The sequence below is a fragment of the Anguilla rostrata genome, chromosome 9 (assembly GCF_018555375.3).
Source record: "Anguilla rostrata isolate EN2019 chromosome 9, ASM1855537v3, whole genome shotgun sequence".
NCBI classification, from domain to species: Eukaryota; Metazoa; Chordata; class Actinopteri; order Anguilliformes; family Anguillidae; genus Anguilla; species Anguilla rostrata.
This window is the reverse complement of record NC_057941.1, coordinates 8644360-8661259: the sequence shown is the minus strand read 5'-3', so window position 1 is coordinate 8661259 and position 16900 is coordinate 8644360. Positions and strand designations below refer to the sequence as shown.

The 16900-nt window shown below is 47.3% G+C and overlaps 1 protein-coding gene across 2 annotated transcripts in view; it reads right to left on the bottom strand.

Moving 5' to 3' along the window:
* The window catches only part of uvrag (UV radiation resistance associated gene), an 82689-nt gene that overhangs the window by 21258 nt on the left and 44531 nt on the right, over window positions 1–16900 (bottom strand). For both annotated transcript variants that reach the window (XM_064350117.1, XM_064350118.1), the window contains exon 13: window positions 11757–11832. In XM_064350117.1, coding sequence (XP_064206187.1) covers window positions 11757–11832 — 76 coding nt within the window. The remainder of the gene's footprint in view (window positions 1–11756; window positions 11833–16900) is intronic.

Sequence of the window (16900 nt, the reverse complement as noted above, 5' to 3'; positions counted from 1 at the left end):
AAACAGATACAATCGGTCGTCTGGTGTTTTCACTACTGGTGCTGAAAGCTGTCTTCCTCTACCTGGCTTTTCAGCCCTAACGAGAAGAAACACAGAGTTTGGTGCACTCGTCCCGATAAATGCGCACAGGAGATCCACCACAACGCTGCTGAGACACCGCGTGATGCCTTTTTACTACCATTCTGTTGTGCTCTGTAACTAACTGTGACTGTAATTACCGTTGCTGCGGTTACTCTGGTGACAGGCATCCTTTATGTCACAATTAGCCCAGAGAGTCGCTGTGGATGTTGGGCATCCGTGTGGAGTGCTGCTGTCCTTCTGAGAGGCCGGAGTGTTTCCAGATTACCTTCCCTCACATTCCAGTGCTTATCGGGTTTATCTCAAGAACACCTTGCCTCCACTCGCTTACACCAGATTCCCCCAATTAAATGAGACAAAAAGGGCTGCTGGGCCCATGTTTACCAGTCACAGGGAACAGCTCAGCACAAGCATGTTCTTTCTTTGGGCTCATAAGCGCAATACGGTATTTTGGACAAAACCGCCAAGCATTTGAAACAAAGCCAGCTTAAATTTAATTGTCTCTTCATTGCAATAGTATTTTTGTGCATATCAGATTTAGACTGGCAACTGTGCCAAACAAACAGAGGGGCACAATTACACTGAATACAAGAACTGGAAAAAAAGAAAATCTGCACAGCGCGGATTCTGTCAAGGGGCGACATGAGAGCCAATCTATCCAGACAACTCAAAATTTGGGCTCGGGTGCGTCTGGCCAAAAGTGGGCGTTTCCATGGAGACCAGAACGGAGGCGGCTTAGAGCAATTAGCGGGAAGCGCGGTTTCTTACTTTAATCAAAATTAAACAATCCAAGTCTTAAAAGCCAGGAGGTGTTTATTTAACCACCGGCTTCATTAGCCATGAGTAACTGTAAAATTGTGATATGGGTCTCACATGCTAAAACGACAAAGGGGTAACACACCCCCATCACAGGCCTCTTCAGTAATAAGGAGCCCAACAGTTTGAGAATGTCACAGCAAAACGGTGGTTATTTTAACACAATTAACAACCCTTTGCCATCCACAACTGAATAATGGTTTTTGACAAGTAGGGCATTGGGCCTTCTTAATGAGCTTTGGGCTTCACTGGCAGGGAGATGTGTGATATAAGGTGATCATCTGTTGGGATGAAAATAAAGACGGCAAAGATTCACGCTTTTTCTCACAGAAAGCAGTGTCGACGTGAGACATGCACCAAGATAGCTGACATTTAAAAATTTGCTCCAGATGGGTAGGCGTTATATAGCTTAATGCTTAATGTCTGATTACATCCACGGAGGAATCTGTTTGGATGCACTGTAGCAGTGCGCTAGGAGCCACAAACAACTTTTGCACGAATTAGTGAGAACACCCGTTTTATAAACTTGGTGTAAAATATGCATATAAAAAAACGCGCGGTCCTTGCCCTTTCCGTGTTACATACCATACCTCAGAAAAGAAATGCAGGTTCTGTGCTCGGCCAGCCCAAATTCTACCCTTTCTGTAAAGGGTTGAGCGCAGCTTTCTTTCTCTTTTTTCCCCATACAGAGGAAACACAAGCCCTCTAAGAAATGCTGCGGTTTTCAGAGTCAATTTTACAGATATCAGCCTTGATACGGGAGGCAAATCAAACCCTGCCCTAGACAAACAGGAACCGTATAATCTGCGGCAAAGTGCGCAACGCCTTCTAATCTCTTCCACTTTGTGTGCAGGGTTATAGTCATATCGCTTTCTGCCTTTTGTCGTAATTCAAATATTACAAAACTCTTTCATGAGGCTGGAAGAAAAAGAAAGGAAGTTATCAATGGTGAAAGGAGATTTAGCACAATGGGCTTTGAGAGCGCTACAGCGGGGGGAACGCAGAGCGGACCGGACACTTCTGACGTCCAGGCTAACAAATTTCAAACAGATGTAAACGCCAACGAGGGCCGCTAGCTAGCTAGGCGACTGCGCGCTAGCATAGCCCCGAACTTTCCCGATGCGCGGATTCGCGCTTTTACATTCAAATACGTTCGCCTGCGGGACAGGACCCGAAAATAATCAGCCTCTCTTGTGCCCCCGATTTGCAGAAATGCGTGCGATAACTGCGACCACAAGGCCTGAGAAAACAGACGTCGCTGCTGCTGTCGGCGCGTAAATGACACCGCAATCAGTTTCCACCGAACGAACGCGGAGAACCTCGTTTGTCTCGAAATTTGTTTTGTCACGCCTGAAACACTGCGCTCGGCAAACATTCCCCCACGCCATCTCATTCCGGGTTTTGTTTAATCTGCAGGTATAAATAAAAGAGAAAACCCTGAGCAGTGCAGCGGAGTCACCGCTCTAAAAGGAGAACGTTCTCTCTTTCTCTGTTCGCAGACTATTTCAATTTACTTTTTGGTATGACAAACATGCACTGATACTGCCAAAGCACATACGTATAAAAAATAAAGCATAAAAGCATAATACAATATTACACAAAAGAAAAATAGACTCTCAGTCTTCATTCTTCCCTGGTGACTTTCCCACACTGTCATTGCTCAACAACAGTCGAGTGAAATACAGACCTTGGCAAAGAACACTGCAGTGCTACACACCTTAACTCCCCCCGCACACACAGAGACGCACATACACACCACGCACTAACGCACGCACGCACACACAAACAGACGCGCACACACACACACATGCACGCAAACACACACTCTCACATGTGCGCGCACACGCACGCACGCACACATACACACACATATGCACACAGGAACAATGAACACATAGCTGGACACATACTGGAAAAACCTGTGTTTTCTGTACAGTAAACCACCAGAGACCCCTAGCTCCCAGCATCCTCTCTGGCTATACCCACCCACTATAGCTCGTTTCCCACTGCTGCTCTGGCTCGTAAACACTATCATACACGCACATGCACACACACATACACGCACACATGCACATGCACACACACATACATGCACACACACATGCACAGCTCCTAGCTCCTTTCCTACTCTGGCTCTGGCTCTGGCTCATAAACACACTCATACACACACACACGCACACGGGAAGCCACACGTAGGATTGCGCCTTCCTTCCATATACGTTTTGTAAAAATGGGGTTCGTTCGGCACTTCTGCGGTGATAGGCGAACCTCCGCTACAGACCTCAAACCATGGAAATTCAATTAGACTTTAAGTGTTTCATAAAGCAATAGGTGGCTGTCCAGAGGAATTCCAATAAAATACAGAAGAGGCATAATCGCGGTGTGCTGACGGCCACATTCGGGTAAGAAAACATTGAGATGGAAATCACAGGCCAGTGACACATAGCTGCAGCCCCAGATATGCTAATAAACGACTGCGCTAGCCAGGACGCTAGCCTGGGCGCTAGCCAGGGCTCCAGCCTGGGCTGACTGCGCCGCTGCTCTCGTCTGCGCAGGCTGGAGGCCTCAAGCCTCAGGCCGCCGTGTCCCTCCGGCAGAGGCGTGCGCAGACAGATGTGCAGTGGGCAGATGTGCAGCCTCCATCATGCCAAAGAAACCTGAGCTTCACTCTATACATCAGGATGAGCAGAGACCCTGTGCTCAGGCAGTGGGTCTGATTCGCCACCTACCCTGTGAGCTGTAGCAAGCATACACACTCTGCAGAATCATACATTTTAACCTAGGGGGAAACCTACCCCTCCAGGTAGCACTGGCACTCTGTGCTAAAGTTCTGTGGCAGGAGGACAGCCTGACACACCTGACAGAAATTCTGACAGGCGACCCGTGGGCGCGAAAATCGGTTCAAACCCCTCAGCCTGGGTATACGGCTGGTGCTCCATCGCCAAGCGGCCAAGTTAACAAGGGAGTCTAGATCATAGGCAGAACAACAACAACAGCTCTACAGAACAGCAACGCAACAATTTTGCGTGCGCTCGGGCAAACCTCAACAGCAAGGTCACCTCAGGAACACGGGCGTCCTGTGCCGTAGCTCAGCAGGGTGGTCGCCTGGCTCCAGACCGGGCCTACAGCTCGGCCAATCAGAACACGGCCCCCACGCAGGGAGCAGACTGCCGTATGTGTGACCGGCATGCCTTCGGAAGCTGGGCTAAGAATCAGGCCCTCCCTGCGTCTGCATCTTAAACTTGGCCGATTCAGAGGAGGGCTGGGGGAAAAAAAAAAAGCAACTGTTCTCTTGTGGGCCAAGAGCTAACAGCGCAATGAAAAGTTATTAATCGCAGCACATTTTAGGAAAAATACATCTGCGAAGATGACATAAATCCTCATTGGAAAGCATTATATCGCGATGGGAAAAGGAGACTAAGTGCGTCTTATAGCCTTGACAGTTTACTGCTGGGTGTCATGCGTGAAACAATGGGGAATAATCACACCCACATTTTTTTCTGTGACACAAAGCGGCGTCTTACTCAGCCAATTCATCACAATCCTAAAGGACACTTCAGACCGCCTAACACAAACACAAGACACAACATATTTAAGTATCCACAGCTTAAGGAAAGAGAAATAAAATGCAATGTTATCCCCATACGCACATACGTTACATCTTGACTCTACAAATCAAAAAACGCCATTGCTGTCTGCCTGTTAGGGTTACAAAGCCTTCACATGCTTTCCAAAAGACTCGCACACAGATGTTTCTGGAAATACATCAGTCTGGGGTTCGGAAGGCAAACTCAAAGAGGGAAGAGCATGGAGACACTGCTATTTACAACACCGAAGGATATGATGTTACACATCATTATGTAGGATATGATGTCAGACATGATTATGTAAGTTCAGAGAAAAACCTTCCAATTCATAAATCCTTCAAAAGAAGGCAGACTCACAGCAACTATGTGTCCCTGGACCTATTATTTCAAGCCGGCTAACAACCCATAAAACAGAAGGTATTTACCCAGGTTTATTCAAGCACTTAGAGCCTGCCAAAATCAGTTTTTGCTTCAGATTTGACAAAGTATGGTAAAAAGAGATTTTTCAGCTTGGAATGGGTGGAGATCTTTAAGCTATTGCTTAATGGTTCTACAATATAAACTACATTTTAAGTGCTAGAGAGAAATTAAACCCAGATTAAATAGAGATTTAGCAAGCTGCATTTCCACATTTGACCACACGGGGCAACAACGTTCAGCCTGCAACTAAGTCCCAGTGAAGTAAAGCTAAAACCAGCGCCTGTTCTCCAACAGTTGGCCCTGCAAACGTTTTTTGTTCATTCTTCGAAAGAAGTGAACAGTACATAAATTTTACTTTATTATGTACTGTAACCATATCAAAACCTTTAAAATTTCAATGTATGTTGGTGTAATAAAGAAAAAAAAAAAGGGGGGGGGGGCAACAGAGGGGTAAGTTTAAAGACAGATCAATTCCAGGTCCTCGTCCTTCTTGACGGGGGCAGACAAACAAACAGTGCGCTCCGTCACCGCGCCCGGGACACAGAAGCTGCTTGTGAAGACGAGGCTTTTACGGTCGGGCGAGAGGAATAAGAGCCTGGCTGTGTGGGGAACCGTGCAGACGCAACGGCCTGGTTTTGGGAATGCTGAGTCATGAACCACAAGCCTCCACAGAACGGGAGGGTCAGGAACTGGAATAGATGCTTCTAAATATTCTTGGCTGTCGGGGCATTTCACCGAAAATCACATTGGGGCGGCTGTCTTTCGCACCTTTATTTACCCGTCTGACTTTCATTAGAGACAACAAAGTAAACAGGGCGTACAGTGACCTGGTGCTCGCTCTCTCTTCTCTCTCTCTCGCTCTCACAGAATGCACGGCCTTCAATACAGTTTTGAATAATGAATGGCGTTCATTTTGAAATCCAGCACATTCAAGATCGCTACGAGTTATATTTAAATGTTTCTAAATGGGATCCTTAAACTATGGTGACTTTTGATGTGCCCAGAAGTATCCAGTGATGCCAATCACAAGCAACTCATTCAGTACTGCTAAGCTTTTTAACAGAAAAAAGTTAATTCAGAGGAATGTGCAGACAAAGATTTCTGAAAGCAGTGCTAAAAATGGTCTGTATAAACTTCTAGATGGATAGCGCTAGGGTAATGCTGTAAATCAAAAGTGGATGACCAACTGTGGACATTCTGCATGAACTCTTGAACATCCATTTCAGATGTTCTGGATGAACCTTTTTCTTGGATAAATACACAGTAAAATCTTAGGGAATGCTAACTTCACATTTGGAAATGCTATGTTAATCCGTAAAAAAAATATGGCACTATAATACTGGTAATAATTTTTTTATATCTCAGTCACAAGGCACCATTTTGCCCCTAATGAAGCCCTTATTAAATAAATTCCAAGAAATGGAAACAAGACAATAGCTGGAGATTTTCAGCTTTATGAACAAATGTATTAGTTTTCATTTGGAGAAGAACATTCTAGAATTTACCTAATGCGCATAATATTTAAGACCGCCTTCCAAAGAAAGTAAGATGCAGACGACTGCACACCATCCCCGCGTACGCTATTGTCTGCTTCATATGGTTTCTCTCTAACTGCAATCATGTGAGATAATGACCAAGAGCCCATCTGGGACCGAGAATATCTCGCATGTTCCCTGCCAGAGTTCATCTGGAAGTTTCCACGGGTGAGGACCGCTCGGATTGTAGGAAACTCGATGCCTTCGGCGACGGAAGATCCGAATGAAAGCTTCACGGTGCCTTTTCTCGTTTCCTCCCTCAGAGCCTCGAGTTTACCTTGTGGAGCTCCACCCTTGCGAACCAACACCCGCGCTGTGACTTTGGCCACGTTGGCAAGGCTGCTTGTGTTCCCCCCGAACCGAACGTACAATTTAACAAATATCTGGTCAGCGGTTCTGGCGGGCGAAGCGGAAATGTTGTCTTCTCTCATCACCTTCCCAGGGGTCAGCATCCCACAGAAACCTCACCCCAAAATGGCCGACAACGGCACTCAGAGCCCTCATGAGTAAGGTATTTTTCCGCTGAATGAGTGCAGTCCACCCCGCTGCTGCTCGCAGCTAGCGCTACGCTACGTACGCTGCGAGTCCCCCAAGCGTCGTAGCGCTTTTATTACGGTACGGTTTAGAGGCCTAGCAGCGAGCGCGCACTGGGGAGTCACGGCTGAGACCACCAGCGCAGAAACACACGACGGGGTCTGAAGTGTCGGTGACTACCGGCGCGCATGGACGTAGCGCACGATATCTGCAACCCAACACAGCCCCCCCCCCACCCACCCCCTCCCCAATTTGAATTTTCACGTCTTTATTTCCTGCCCCCTCCCACTGAAACCAATCTCCCCTTTAGCGGCAAGCGCTAATTTTCACCCCCCCCCCCCGATTTCCATGTACAGTCTGTTTCTACATAATCATCTCCATATGCCCTGTTTCACAACTGCCTTTATGGAAAATAAAGAGAACAAAAAAGCAAAAAAGCAAAAAAAAAAAAAACATAAAAAAAACTATATGGCCTGGGTCCAGAGCGCTGGGTTCTGTGAGCCCGACTCACTAACCTGTGTAATCTGCCTGTGTAAACGCAGGTTCGGCAGCTTAATTAGCAGCCCGCCCTGTTCCGGGTTCCCAGCGGGAGGTTCACACGCTCATCGCGGGCACGGCGCGGGGGAGGACTGCCCGGCCAATCGGTGACGGAGCGGGAGGTCCCGCCAGACCCACAGCACCGTGCCCGCTAAAGCTAACGCTAGCCGAGCCCGAGCCACGGCAGCCACAAAGCGGAAACCAGAAAACGCCGCGGCGACCGGACTCAAAGGAAGCAGGGCAGCAGATACGGGGCCGGCCGGCTCGGGAACACGGCCGCCTCGGGCCCGAATGCTCCTGGGTGCCATCCTGCACATGGGAGTCGGTGAATTAAACGTGATTTTGGAGCCGAATGGACCAGAACAGAACAGGATGCGGGACGGCCCGCGCGCCTCCACCTGCGGTGAATAATTCATAAAAGATGGCAAGAATGCCTTTCGGGGACATCGAGGTCAAAACACACAAACTCTTTTTCTTTCTTTTTTTTCTTTTTTTTTGTAAATAATGTTTTCTCGTTATCCAAATGAGACAAAAAAAAAAACCCAAAAAAAAACCAAGATAGGAGCTGCTGACACCTGACTTAATACCGTGTCCAGTTACCCCCGGGCATGTGGCATAAATAAAAACAACATAATACAACGGAGCGACTTCAAAGAGGAGCCGCCCGGTGCAGCCCCCTTCTGCCAGCTGCCCCGTATCACTTTCAAACGGAGCACGAGGGCCAATTTAATAAAAGTTATATGCTTAATCTTTCACATCCAAGACAGAAACCGCCGTGAAACCAGATCTCTGGTTTGTTTCAATCGCCAGACACACCAACGCATAGCAGGCTAATTCAGGAGCACATTACAACCTTCAAAACAAAATAATAACTACCAGCCCTCTGAAAACTGCCTATTGGTAAATTATATCAAGTAGAAAACTGAGCTCAATTTTCTAATATTTAGGGTCAATAAAGCTGCCATTTCCTAATAAACTCCTTAGAAGTAACAAGAACCAGTCTCACCGAAGGAAACGAAAACGTTGCTCGGAGAGAAAGTGGTTGAAATGCCAGGTTTACGGAACTCAATTATGACTTTAAAAAAGGAAATCGTGTATGAGCGTGATTATAAAGGTTACTTCATGCGTTTAGTTCCCGAACTGGAAAACGTGTGGCACGGAAACGATCACGACTGAACGCACAAAAAAAGTCAAAAATTCCCCCAACATGGCTTGCAGAGTGCCAAACCCAGCTAAGGGCGCTAGCGTCGTGTCCAGCTGGCTATAGCACCACCCAGGCAGAGAGAGGGTTTGAGCTGACCCACACCTCCGTGTGTGAGGAGGGTCCTTTTGCCTCCACTCTACCTGCTCCAAATCATCCACAGTGTGCTTACTGCTTTCAGAAGAGCGTTTTACTATAATTAGTAGCTATTATTGCCTCTGCCCTCCAATTAAAATTTGTGACAGTGATCCAGTTTACAAATCATACCTTAGGAACACAACACAGCTTGAGGAGCTGAGCGCAGTTAGCTCTTAATCTATTCTCATCTAAACACAAGACACATTTCTCTTGGACGCACGCCACCCTGCTTGCTTTGTGGTGAATAGGCATACTACATTAGTAAGGGCATTTACAGTACAAAGGGCACGTAGGGGTCAAGGGGCTGAGAGTGCATGTGAGTGGAGGTGGTATGTGGGGATATGACATTACTGTCCCCACCATACTGTAAATAAAACCTCAACACTATAATCACTCAGATAGCAAACAGACGGCAAAATGCCTTCTCCCCACATCGGAATTGGTGGACTTGACCTGACAAATAACAGCATGTATTTGCGCATTCCTTCTCGCAGATTAAAAAATGGCGCTCGTGATGGAAAGCAGTTTAAGCCAGTCCATGTTTTACTCTCATCGGGTTACCGTTCCACCAGCAAGCAGTTCCCACAGTGTTCCTTCTGTACGCTTCCTTCTGTTAAGACCTGCACTGGCTCAGACTGCTACGCGTTGAGTTATTTCCCATCCCTCCCCTTCCAGACAGAGAGAAACTGTAAGCCAAACAGGAGTAAACAGACACATCGTTCCGTTAGGAATAAACTGTGTGAATCGTGGACTGGTGAAGCACCGTCTCTATCGCCCGCCTGGCTATGAGCAGGTGGGCACAAACCGAAAGGCGAAGTTCTGCTCATAACGCCGCACAGCACACACACACGCAACGGAACACAAAGGAGCGACTGACGGCCCGCGCTCATGACATCAGCAAAGGGAGCAGTGCTAATATTTATTTTTGAGCGAAGGGCTATTTGCAGGTCTTTAAATTAGCAGGGCGGGGCCGAGAGCGGTATCCGCCGGTCTGAGGAGAGTTTCTCCCTCGGCTCTCGCAGGCCCGACTGCAGCAGTGGCGGTAAAAATAAAGAAGAGCGAAGAAAAAAAAAAACGACAGAAAAAGTGTCAGGAACTAAACGCCAACATTCATGAAGAGGGAGTCAATATCAAAGGAGGAAAAATCACTAAAGATAAAAAAAGAGAAAACATTCACACTACAAAAAGAGCTCTGGCAGTTTGAACCTTCGCAGATGTGAGCTGCTAAGGGAGCATCTGCGAATCGTAATGATCTTCTGAGAAAATGGTGGCGCTGCGATCCTCTCTGCACACGCTCCGTGATCCTCGGACGGGAGCCCGCTTCCCTGCTCCTGGGTGGCTCTTCGGATCAAGCGTCTCTTCACGTGACCGTAATGCGAACCGAGGCAGATAACGGAAAAGGGACCAGCGGCGAGACCGCTGGTCAAGGCCTCGGTCCTGCGGTGCTTCCCGTACTCCCAGAGGTGTCCCTGAGTTAGCTGACATTACACAGTCCCACGACAGAGGCCTCTGAACCCCACCACTCAGGACTTCCTGCATGACTGTCCTTCCCCTCCACAGGCCACAACAAAGTGCCCACACGAGCATTCAGCATAAACCGAACAGACCACTGGAATGGACTGCCACCGAGCCATTCAACGTAGACCAGTTCATGTTTATTCAATTTTAACCTCCGTCTGTACACATGATTGGTAAATGAATTTACGATGACTTCATTTGTCAACATTCGATGTTGTAAGATAAATGCACAAAGGCCCCGACAAAGGGGGTCTGCCAAAGAGAGAGGGCACAGAGCAGACTGCAAGAGTGAACGCAGATGGCTTCCAAACGCACCGAAAAGCAGAATCCATCTCTGAAAACCAAAGATCATAACGGCAATTCACACATAGACAGTTATGGGAAAGATCCGTGCAATTCTCCCGTACCCTTTATGAACAAATGTCATTTTTCATTTAATTCTACTCAGAACTTCGCAATAATCACATAATTCCTTTTTCGCCACCGGGTCCAGTAACCTTCGAGATCCTCATTCATTGCTTTTGCTTAATCGGGTCTATTATTTTTTATGAGCTGGTGCTGCAGTCGACGGAGGACGTCAGGATGGAGCTGCAGCTCGCCCGCTGCAGCAGCGCATGCCATCAAACCTCCCACTCAAGTCATCTGAACCCAGCCACCTGTTCCCGGCTAATTGCCTCCTAATTCGCTGGAGAGACGGCGATTCTTCATTCGTGCCACTCAGGCGTTAAAAGCAAAAGGAACGGAATGCAAATTGTTACATTTGCCGCTAAACGATTTTAAAGGGGGGAGGGGGGGGGGAGTCTGGAAGGTCAACGCATTAGCCACACTCTCGTCAGCCCGGTTTGGGGGCTTCTCGCCCCCCCCAGAGGAGCACTTGTGAAAGAAGCGCGGACTCGGAGAGACCACAGTCGGCGCGCACAGCTTTGACACACGTGAGGCTCGACTGTTCGCTACGGCTACGCTGTGGCTAGCGCCCGCACGTATTTCTGGAACACGGGTAAATACGGTTTAGCTCCCGCACGTCAAGCGGAGGTCCGCAAGCGCTACAGCTTGCTACTTCAAAAAAAAAATAAACAAATAAAACCCACGGACAATTACAACAAACATTTTAGTCACAAGGCCTGTGAGAATATTTTTTTTTAAAAACAACAAATAAAAATGTAATTTATATAATTTGTATATAATTAAGTTACAGTACATATAATAAAATCTGGTGTCAGCTAACCAATCAATCAATCAATCAATTTTATTTGTATAGCGCTTTTAACAAAGGAGCTTTGTCACAAAGCAGCTTTACAGAGAACCGGCCCCCAAGGAGTAAGCCTAGAGCAACAGTGGCAAAGAAAAACTCCCTGACAAGCTAACCTGGTAAATGTAATGCAAACAACTTACCTGGGCAATATTCTTGTTGAGAAGGTAGACGCCGTACTCAAACTGATAGCGCTCCCCTCTTGCGTATAAGGGAAACCTGAAAGGTGGCAGAACAGACATACAAGGTCACTAGGGACACCACACACATTTTTAATGCAGATTGAGACACAGGTTTACTGTGGAATCCAATGTGACGGTCTCAGAAACCGTGTCACTGAAGGCCAGCTTCAAAAGAGCGAAGGCTTACCAGCTTGATCAATGGACCAGTTGTACTCGGCAGAATATAGTGAGATCTCAGCTTTGGACCAGGAGCTGCGATTCAAGCTCTGAAGTGCTTGGCACACAAACACGTACGTACGAAAGCACACACGCACGCACGCACGCACGCACACACTTTGAATACGAACCTTCTGAACCAGCGAACTGTTTGTTCTCTTCTGCAACGGCAGAAGAAATTCCCTCCTGGAAACTCCCGCGCACTGATCGCATGTCCCGAGTGACAGCTGATAATGACGATAATTATTGTCGTGGCACCTCGTGCGAACACGGCCTTTTCCCATAAAACACCACCGCGGTCTGCGCCCTGTCATTAGCGGCTTTGTCTATCCTCCCTGCAGCTCGCTGTGAGGGGACGTGAGCGGGATGAACAGCCTCGGGCCTGCACAGCTCTCAGACCCCACAACCTCAGAGCAGGCTACCACATGAAACGCACTACGGTCACGCCATGCAGCGCGCCGTTCCTTCAGCTCGACACGCCGTACGACCGTTCAGCCTGTCTGTCTGTCAGTGTGCCTCTGAGTGTTTGAGTGTGTGAGTGTGTGAGTGTGTGTGTGTGTGTGCCTCTGAGTGTTTGAGAATGTGTGTGTGTGTGTGTATCTGTGTGAGAGTGTGTGTATATCTGTGTGAGTGTGTGCCTCTGTGTATGTGTATGTGAGTGTGTGTGTGCGCGTGTGTGAGTATGTGCATATGTAAGAGTGTGTGCATGTGTGAGAGTGTGTGTGTGTGTGTGTACGTGTGTGTTTGTGTGTGCTTGAGTGTGTATATGTGTGAGTGTGTGCATGGGTGAGAGAGTGTGTGTGTGTGTGTGCGCGCCTCTGAGTGTGTGTGTGTGTATGTGAACATGAGTGCATGTGTGCGTGTGTGTGTGTGTGCTTGCATGTGTATGTCCGTTTACACGCTTGTGTATATATACACACACTGTATTGAGCCAGATTATGAAGCAGGCCTGTCACCCTCACAGACAGGGGGTGTCACTGACCTGTCGGCAGCCCGTTTCCTCCCAGTTCCAGTGAAAAGCCCCGCCTCCCCTGGGGTCAGCCCTCTGTTTCTCTAATCCCTCCTGATTGCAGACAGCACCGCCCCGCTCAGACTCCCTGACCTTGAGGTGCCAGGAGTGAAGGACAGGGGGGGATAGCCAGTCGCCCGCCGTGCCACACGTCGACCACTAGGGGTCGCCTCAAAAAAGTCACTGTCTGCAAGCGCGTGCTCTGTCAGCACCGCTATCACAAAACTGCGAGCGCGCGACAGAGTGCAAGTTCTCTAATGCTACAGATGTGCTCCATATAGTCTGCGTTGTAAAGGGGGCCCTCATCCACATCTGAATCTCATTTGGGCAGCGTGCAAACACGATACGTCCAGTTCTTTTGTTAATGCAGCATCTTGTGGGATGACCAAATCACGGCAAACTGATTAACAGTTTTATGGAAGGCAGCTCTATGAAAACACAGTTCTTGGGGGGTAGGGCATGTTGCATTTCGGGACGTGTAACCAGAAAAGGCTTGCCCCCGCACGCAGCTGACAAAAATCAGGAACCGGGGAAGCGAAAATGGTTAAAAAAAATCAGAGACTTGGGTGGGGGGTGGGGGGGGGTAACATTTGTGTGAGTGAAAATACAAGTGTTACCCTTCGACACTCAGCCACAGATGAGAGAGGACGCACGAGAGGTGCAATGCAAGCACAGCTTGACAGGAGGTAGCGGCTACGCTACAGGCACACGCACGCACACGCCCGCCGTTTCCACGGAAATGCACCGCAGCCGCGAGATTAATGGCCTCTGTCCAGTCACTCCGCAGTCATAGCAAAGAGACGCGGCTTCACCAAACGTCAGCAATGCCTTATGGGAAGTCCAGTAAAGGGGGCTGCATTACTGCAGGCTGGAGGGGGCGTTCCAGCCTGCCTGAAAGCTCTCCGAACGGCGATTTTTATCGCTCGTCTAATCTTGACGGCCGCACTGAAACCGTATGTTACACAAGCAGGATATAGTGGATTACGCTCAGTCTCCCAGATTTGGGCTTGCCCCCGTCACTCCGCGGCCAGGGCTGAGGCCCGGCTGAGCGCTCAGCGGCAGCTCACCCCCAACCCCCAACCCCCCAACCCCCAACCCCCTGCCCGCCCGCTCACCAGAGCCCTGCTCCTCTGGCAGCAATTAGCCCTACTGCTCCACGTACAGCGCTGGGCTCTTACGCGCCTTCTCCTGCTACCTTCTCTGCATGAATAGAGTTCAACTGCTACGGCTAACTACCCCCCCCCCCCCCCACCCCCCCATCCACCCATCCCGCCCCAAATCTGTTACTCGTACTTGCATCAAAGAATCACCACCCCATGTAATGTATCCAATAAGATACAATCGCCACTGATATTTGAGTGAAGACAAAGGAGAGAGGAGAGAGTGAATGTTATGTGATACTTACTGACTGTTATGCATTTTTTTCATTACAATTTTAGGGGTAAATCCCACTTGAACATGGGATAAAACGACAAATCGACATATGAACATAGCGTCTTTAGTTTTTTTCGCATTCATTCTGCTGGTCTCCCCCCCCCCACCACCCACACAGGATGTTGGATACAAACGAACAAGTATTAAACATCATGTGCAACATCATCGCTGGGGAACGACAAATCTGCAATTAATATGAAAGAAAATGTAAAGATTTCTGTACATCGTAAAACTTCAAAAGACGAGGGATTTTTTTTTTTTTTTTTTACAGAGCAGGATATTCGCACATCATGCAATTCATCTAGTCAGTGATTTATGGTGAAGTTCCTCAAAGGCACCAGTAAAAAAAAGGTACAGCTCGGAGATCGTAAACATTTTGATGTGGGGGGCTAGGCCTTGACCCCGCTGATGTAAGGCCGCCATTAGTCAGTAGTGCGATTGTTCTTTTCTGTAGGCAAGCGCCGTGCTTGTCCGAGATAACGCCAAGTCTTGAACGCCAGAGCGTGTCGCACCGCAGTTATCACAATACGGCGTTGTTTTTACGCCCCTCGTGAGCATGTGCATTACAGCTGATAGCAGAGGGAGCGTCCATTGTGTCCAAGACCCCCTGTTTTAAAGAGAGGACGCTTGATTTTTCTCCTTGGTAAAAGCTGCCGTGTCCCCTTGAAGCAATACGGGTCTGGCTAGTGTAGGAACTTCAGGCCGTGGCAGAATTACGACCAGTGAAAAGGCGGGCCTTTTAATGACCTTGGGACGCTGTGAAGGAAGGCCCAACATGGGGGTGCTCGCATGTTTTCATTGGACCACAAAGGAACACACAATTAGTACCGAGCGCAATTGTGTCAATTACTCATGAATTAAAGATCACATTTAATTTGCTTGTGTAGAGGCTGAGCCTAGCCAGCTTTGCATTATGTTACATTCATTTAGCAGGTGCCCCTAAGCAGAGCAATTCACAGCCACAGTTATATATATATATATATATATATTATATATTATACAGTTATATATATATACAAATATACACAGCGACATTTTATAGATGTAGGGATACCCTAACTACACTGTGTTATGGTCTATTATGTTCTCCTACTTGTAATTACCCTTATTTTGTACTTGTTGTTTACCGTAATAGCCTTTCAATCTGCTTTGGACAAAACTGTCTGCCAACTGAATACATGTATCGCATGAAACGCAAGGACAGTCCACTAGATTACCTTTCATAACTAACCGACACTCAGCTGAACTCAGGCAGATCTAACTGAAATATCGTTCACCAAGTACCAGATGCACCTTCCTCTGGTTAGAAGGAGCCACACACAGTACTACGATTCTGTGAGAAAACAAAGAGAGTGTTTGGTCGGATGTACATGAGAAAGCATTCAGTCAGCCCCAATAACTGGCTCTGATTTAAAATGTGTTTGGTACTCCCAATGGCATTTTTATATGGGGCTCATTTGCACACACAGTGCATAATGAAAAACCCAAAACTGTAAATTCACATTTTACAATTGTATGGATATCTGGACAATGGCCCAAGGTTTCCTGTAAGCAGGGGGAATGTACGTTATGAGGGGCTCACTGGGGGGGTAAAAACTGGATTAGCCCTGGTTTACGAAAATCTGAAAAAAATGGCTGGCGATTCTGTGAATGGAGGAAAAAAACACACATGCAACACGATCCAACCCACAGAGTCTATATATAATATGGTCTAATACAGCAATGCCCCCAAAAACATTTTGTTTTATTCAATATTCACACGTTCCACTCATTGTAGCGGTTACTCGCAGTTACCCAGCCCAGGAAGAGGAAATTCCCCAGAACTTTGGAGTCTTTACTGTGTAATTAAAAAAAGAAGTTTGGGAGCATATATCACAGTTCTGCTTTTTAGAAAACACCTGCCAAACCGCTGGTAAGGTTAATTGACCCAGGTACAATATAAATCAACCAAGCTGTGCTTTTCAATATCTAAAAACAATGATTACATTGAGCATGTGTACCAACCAGGCCTCTAATGACTGTTTCTGTTCTACTCTCATGTGTAGTGCCATCTTTGAGGTTACAATAAAAGTGTCGTGGAATGATATGCTGTTGCTTACTTTGCTGTCTTTAGCTTTTTACTGGCACCCTGAAAATAGATTAGAAACAGCTACACAACACCAACCGGCCAGCCCTGTCTCAATGTATGTGTTAACAAGGACAAATTATGATTTGCCTGAAGAGAGGCACATACATTTCCAGAACACTATTTGCAATATATAGAACCTGTACATAAGGATTCAGGCAAATGAGAACATACTCAAGGGTATTTTATACAGATACACATAGCCATATATATATATATATATATATATATATGTATGCATTCAAATATGCATAAATACATATGCGCATGTACACTGTACATACAAGCATATTCACACAAAATCTTAACACTTTCAGAACA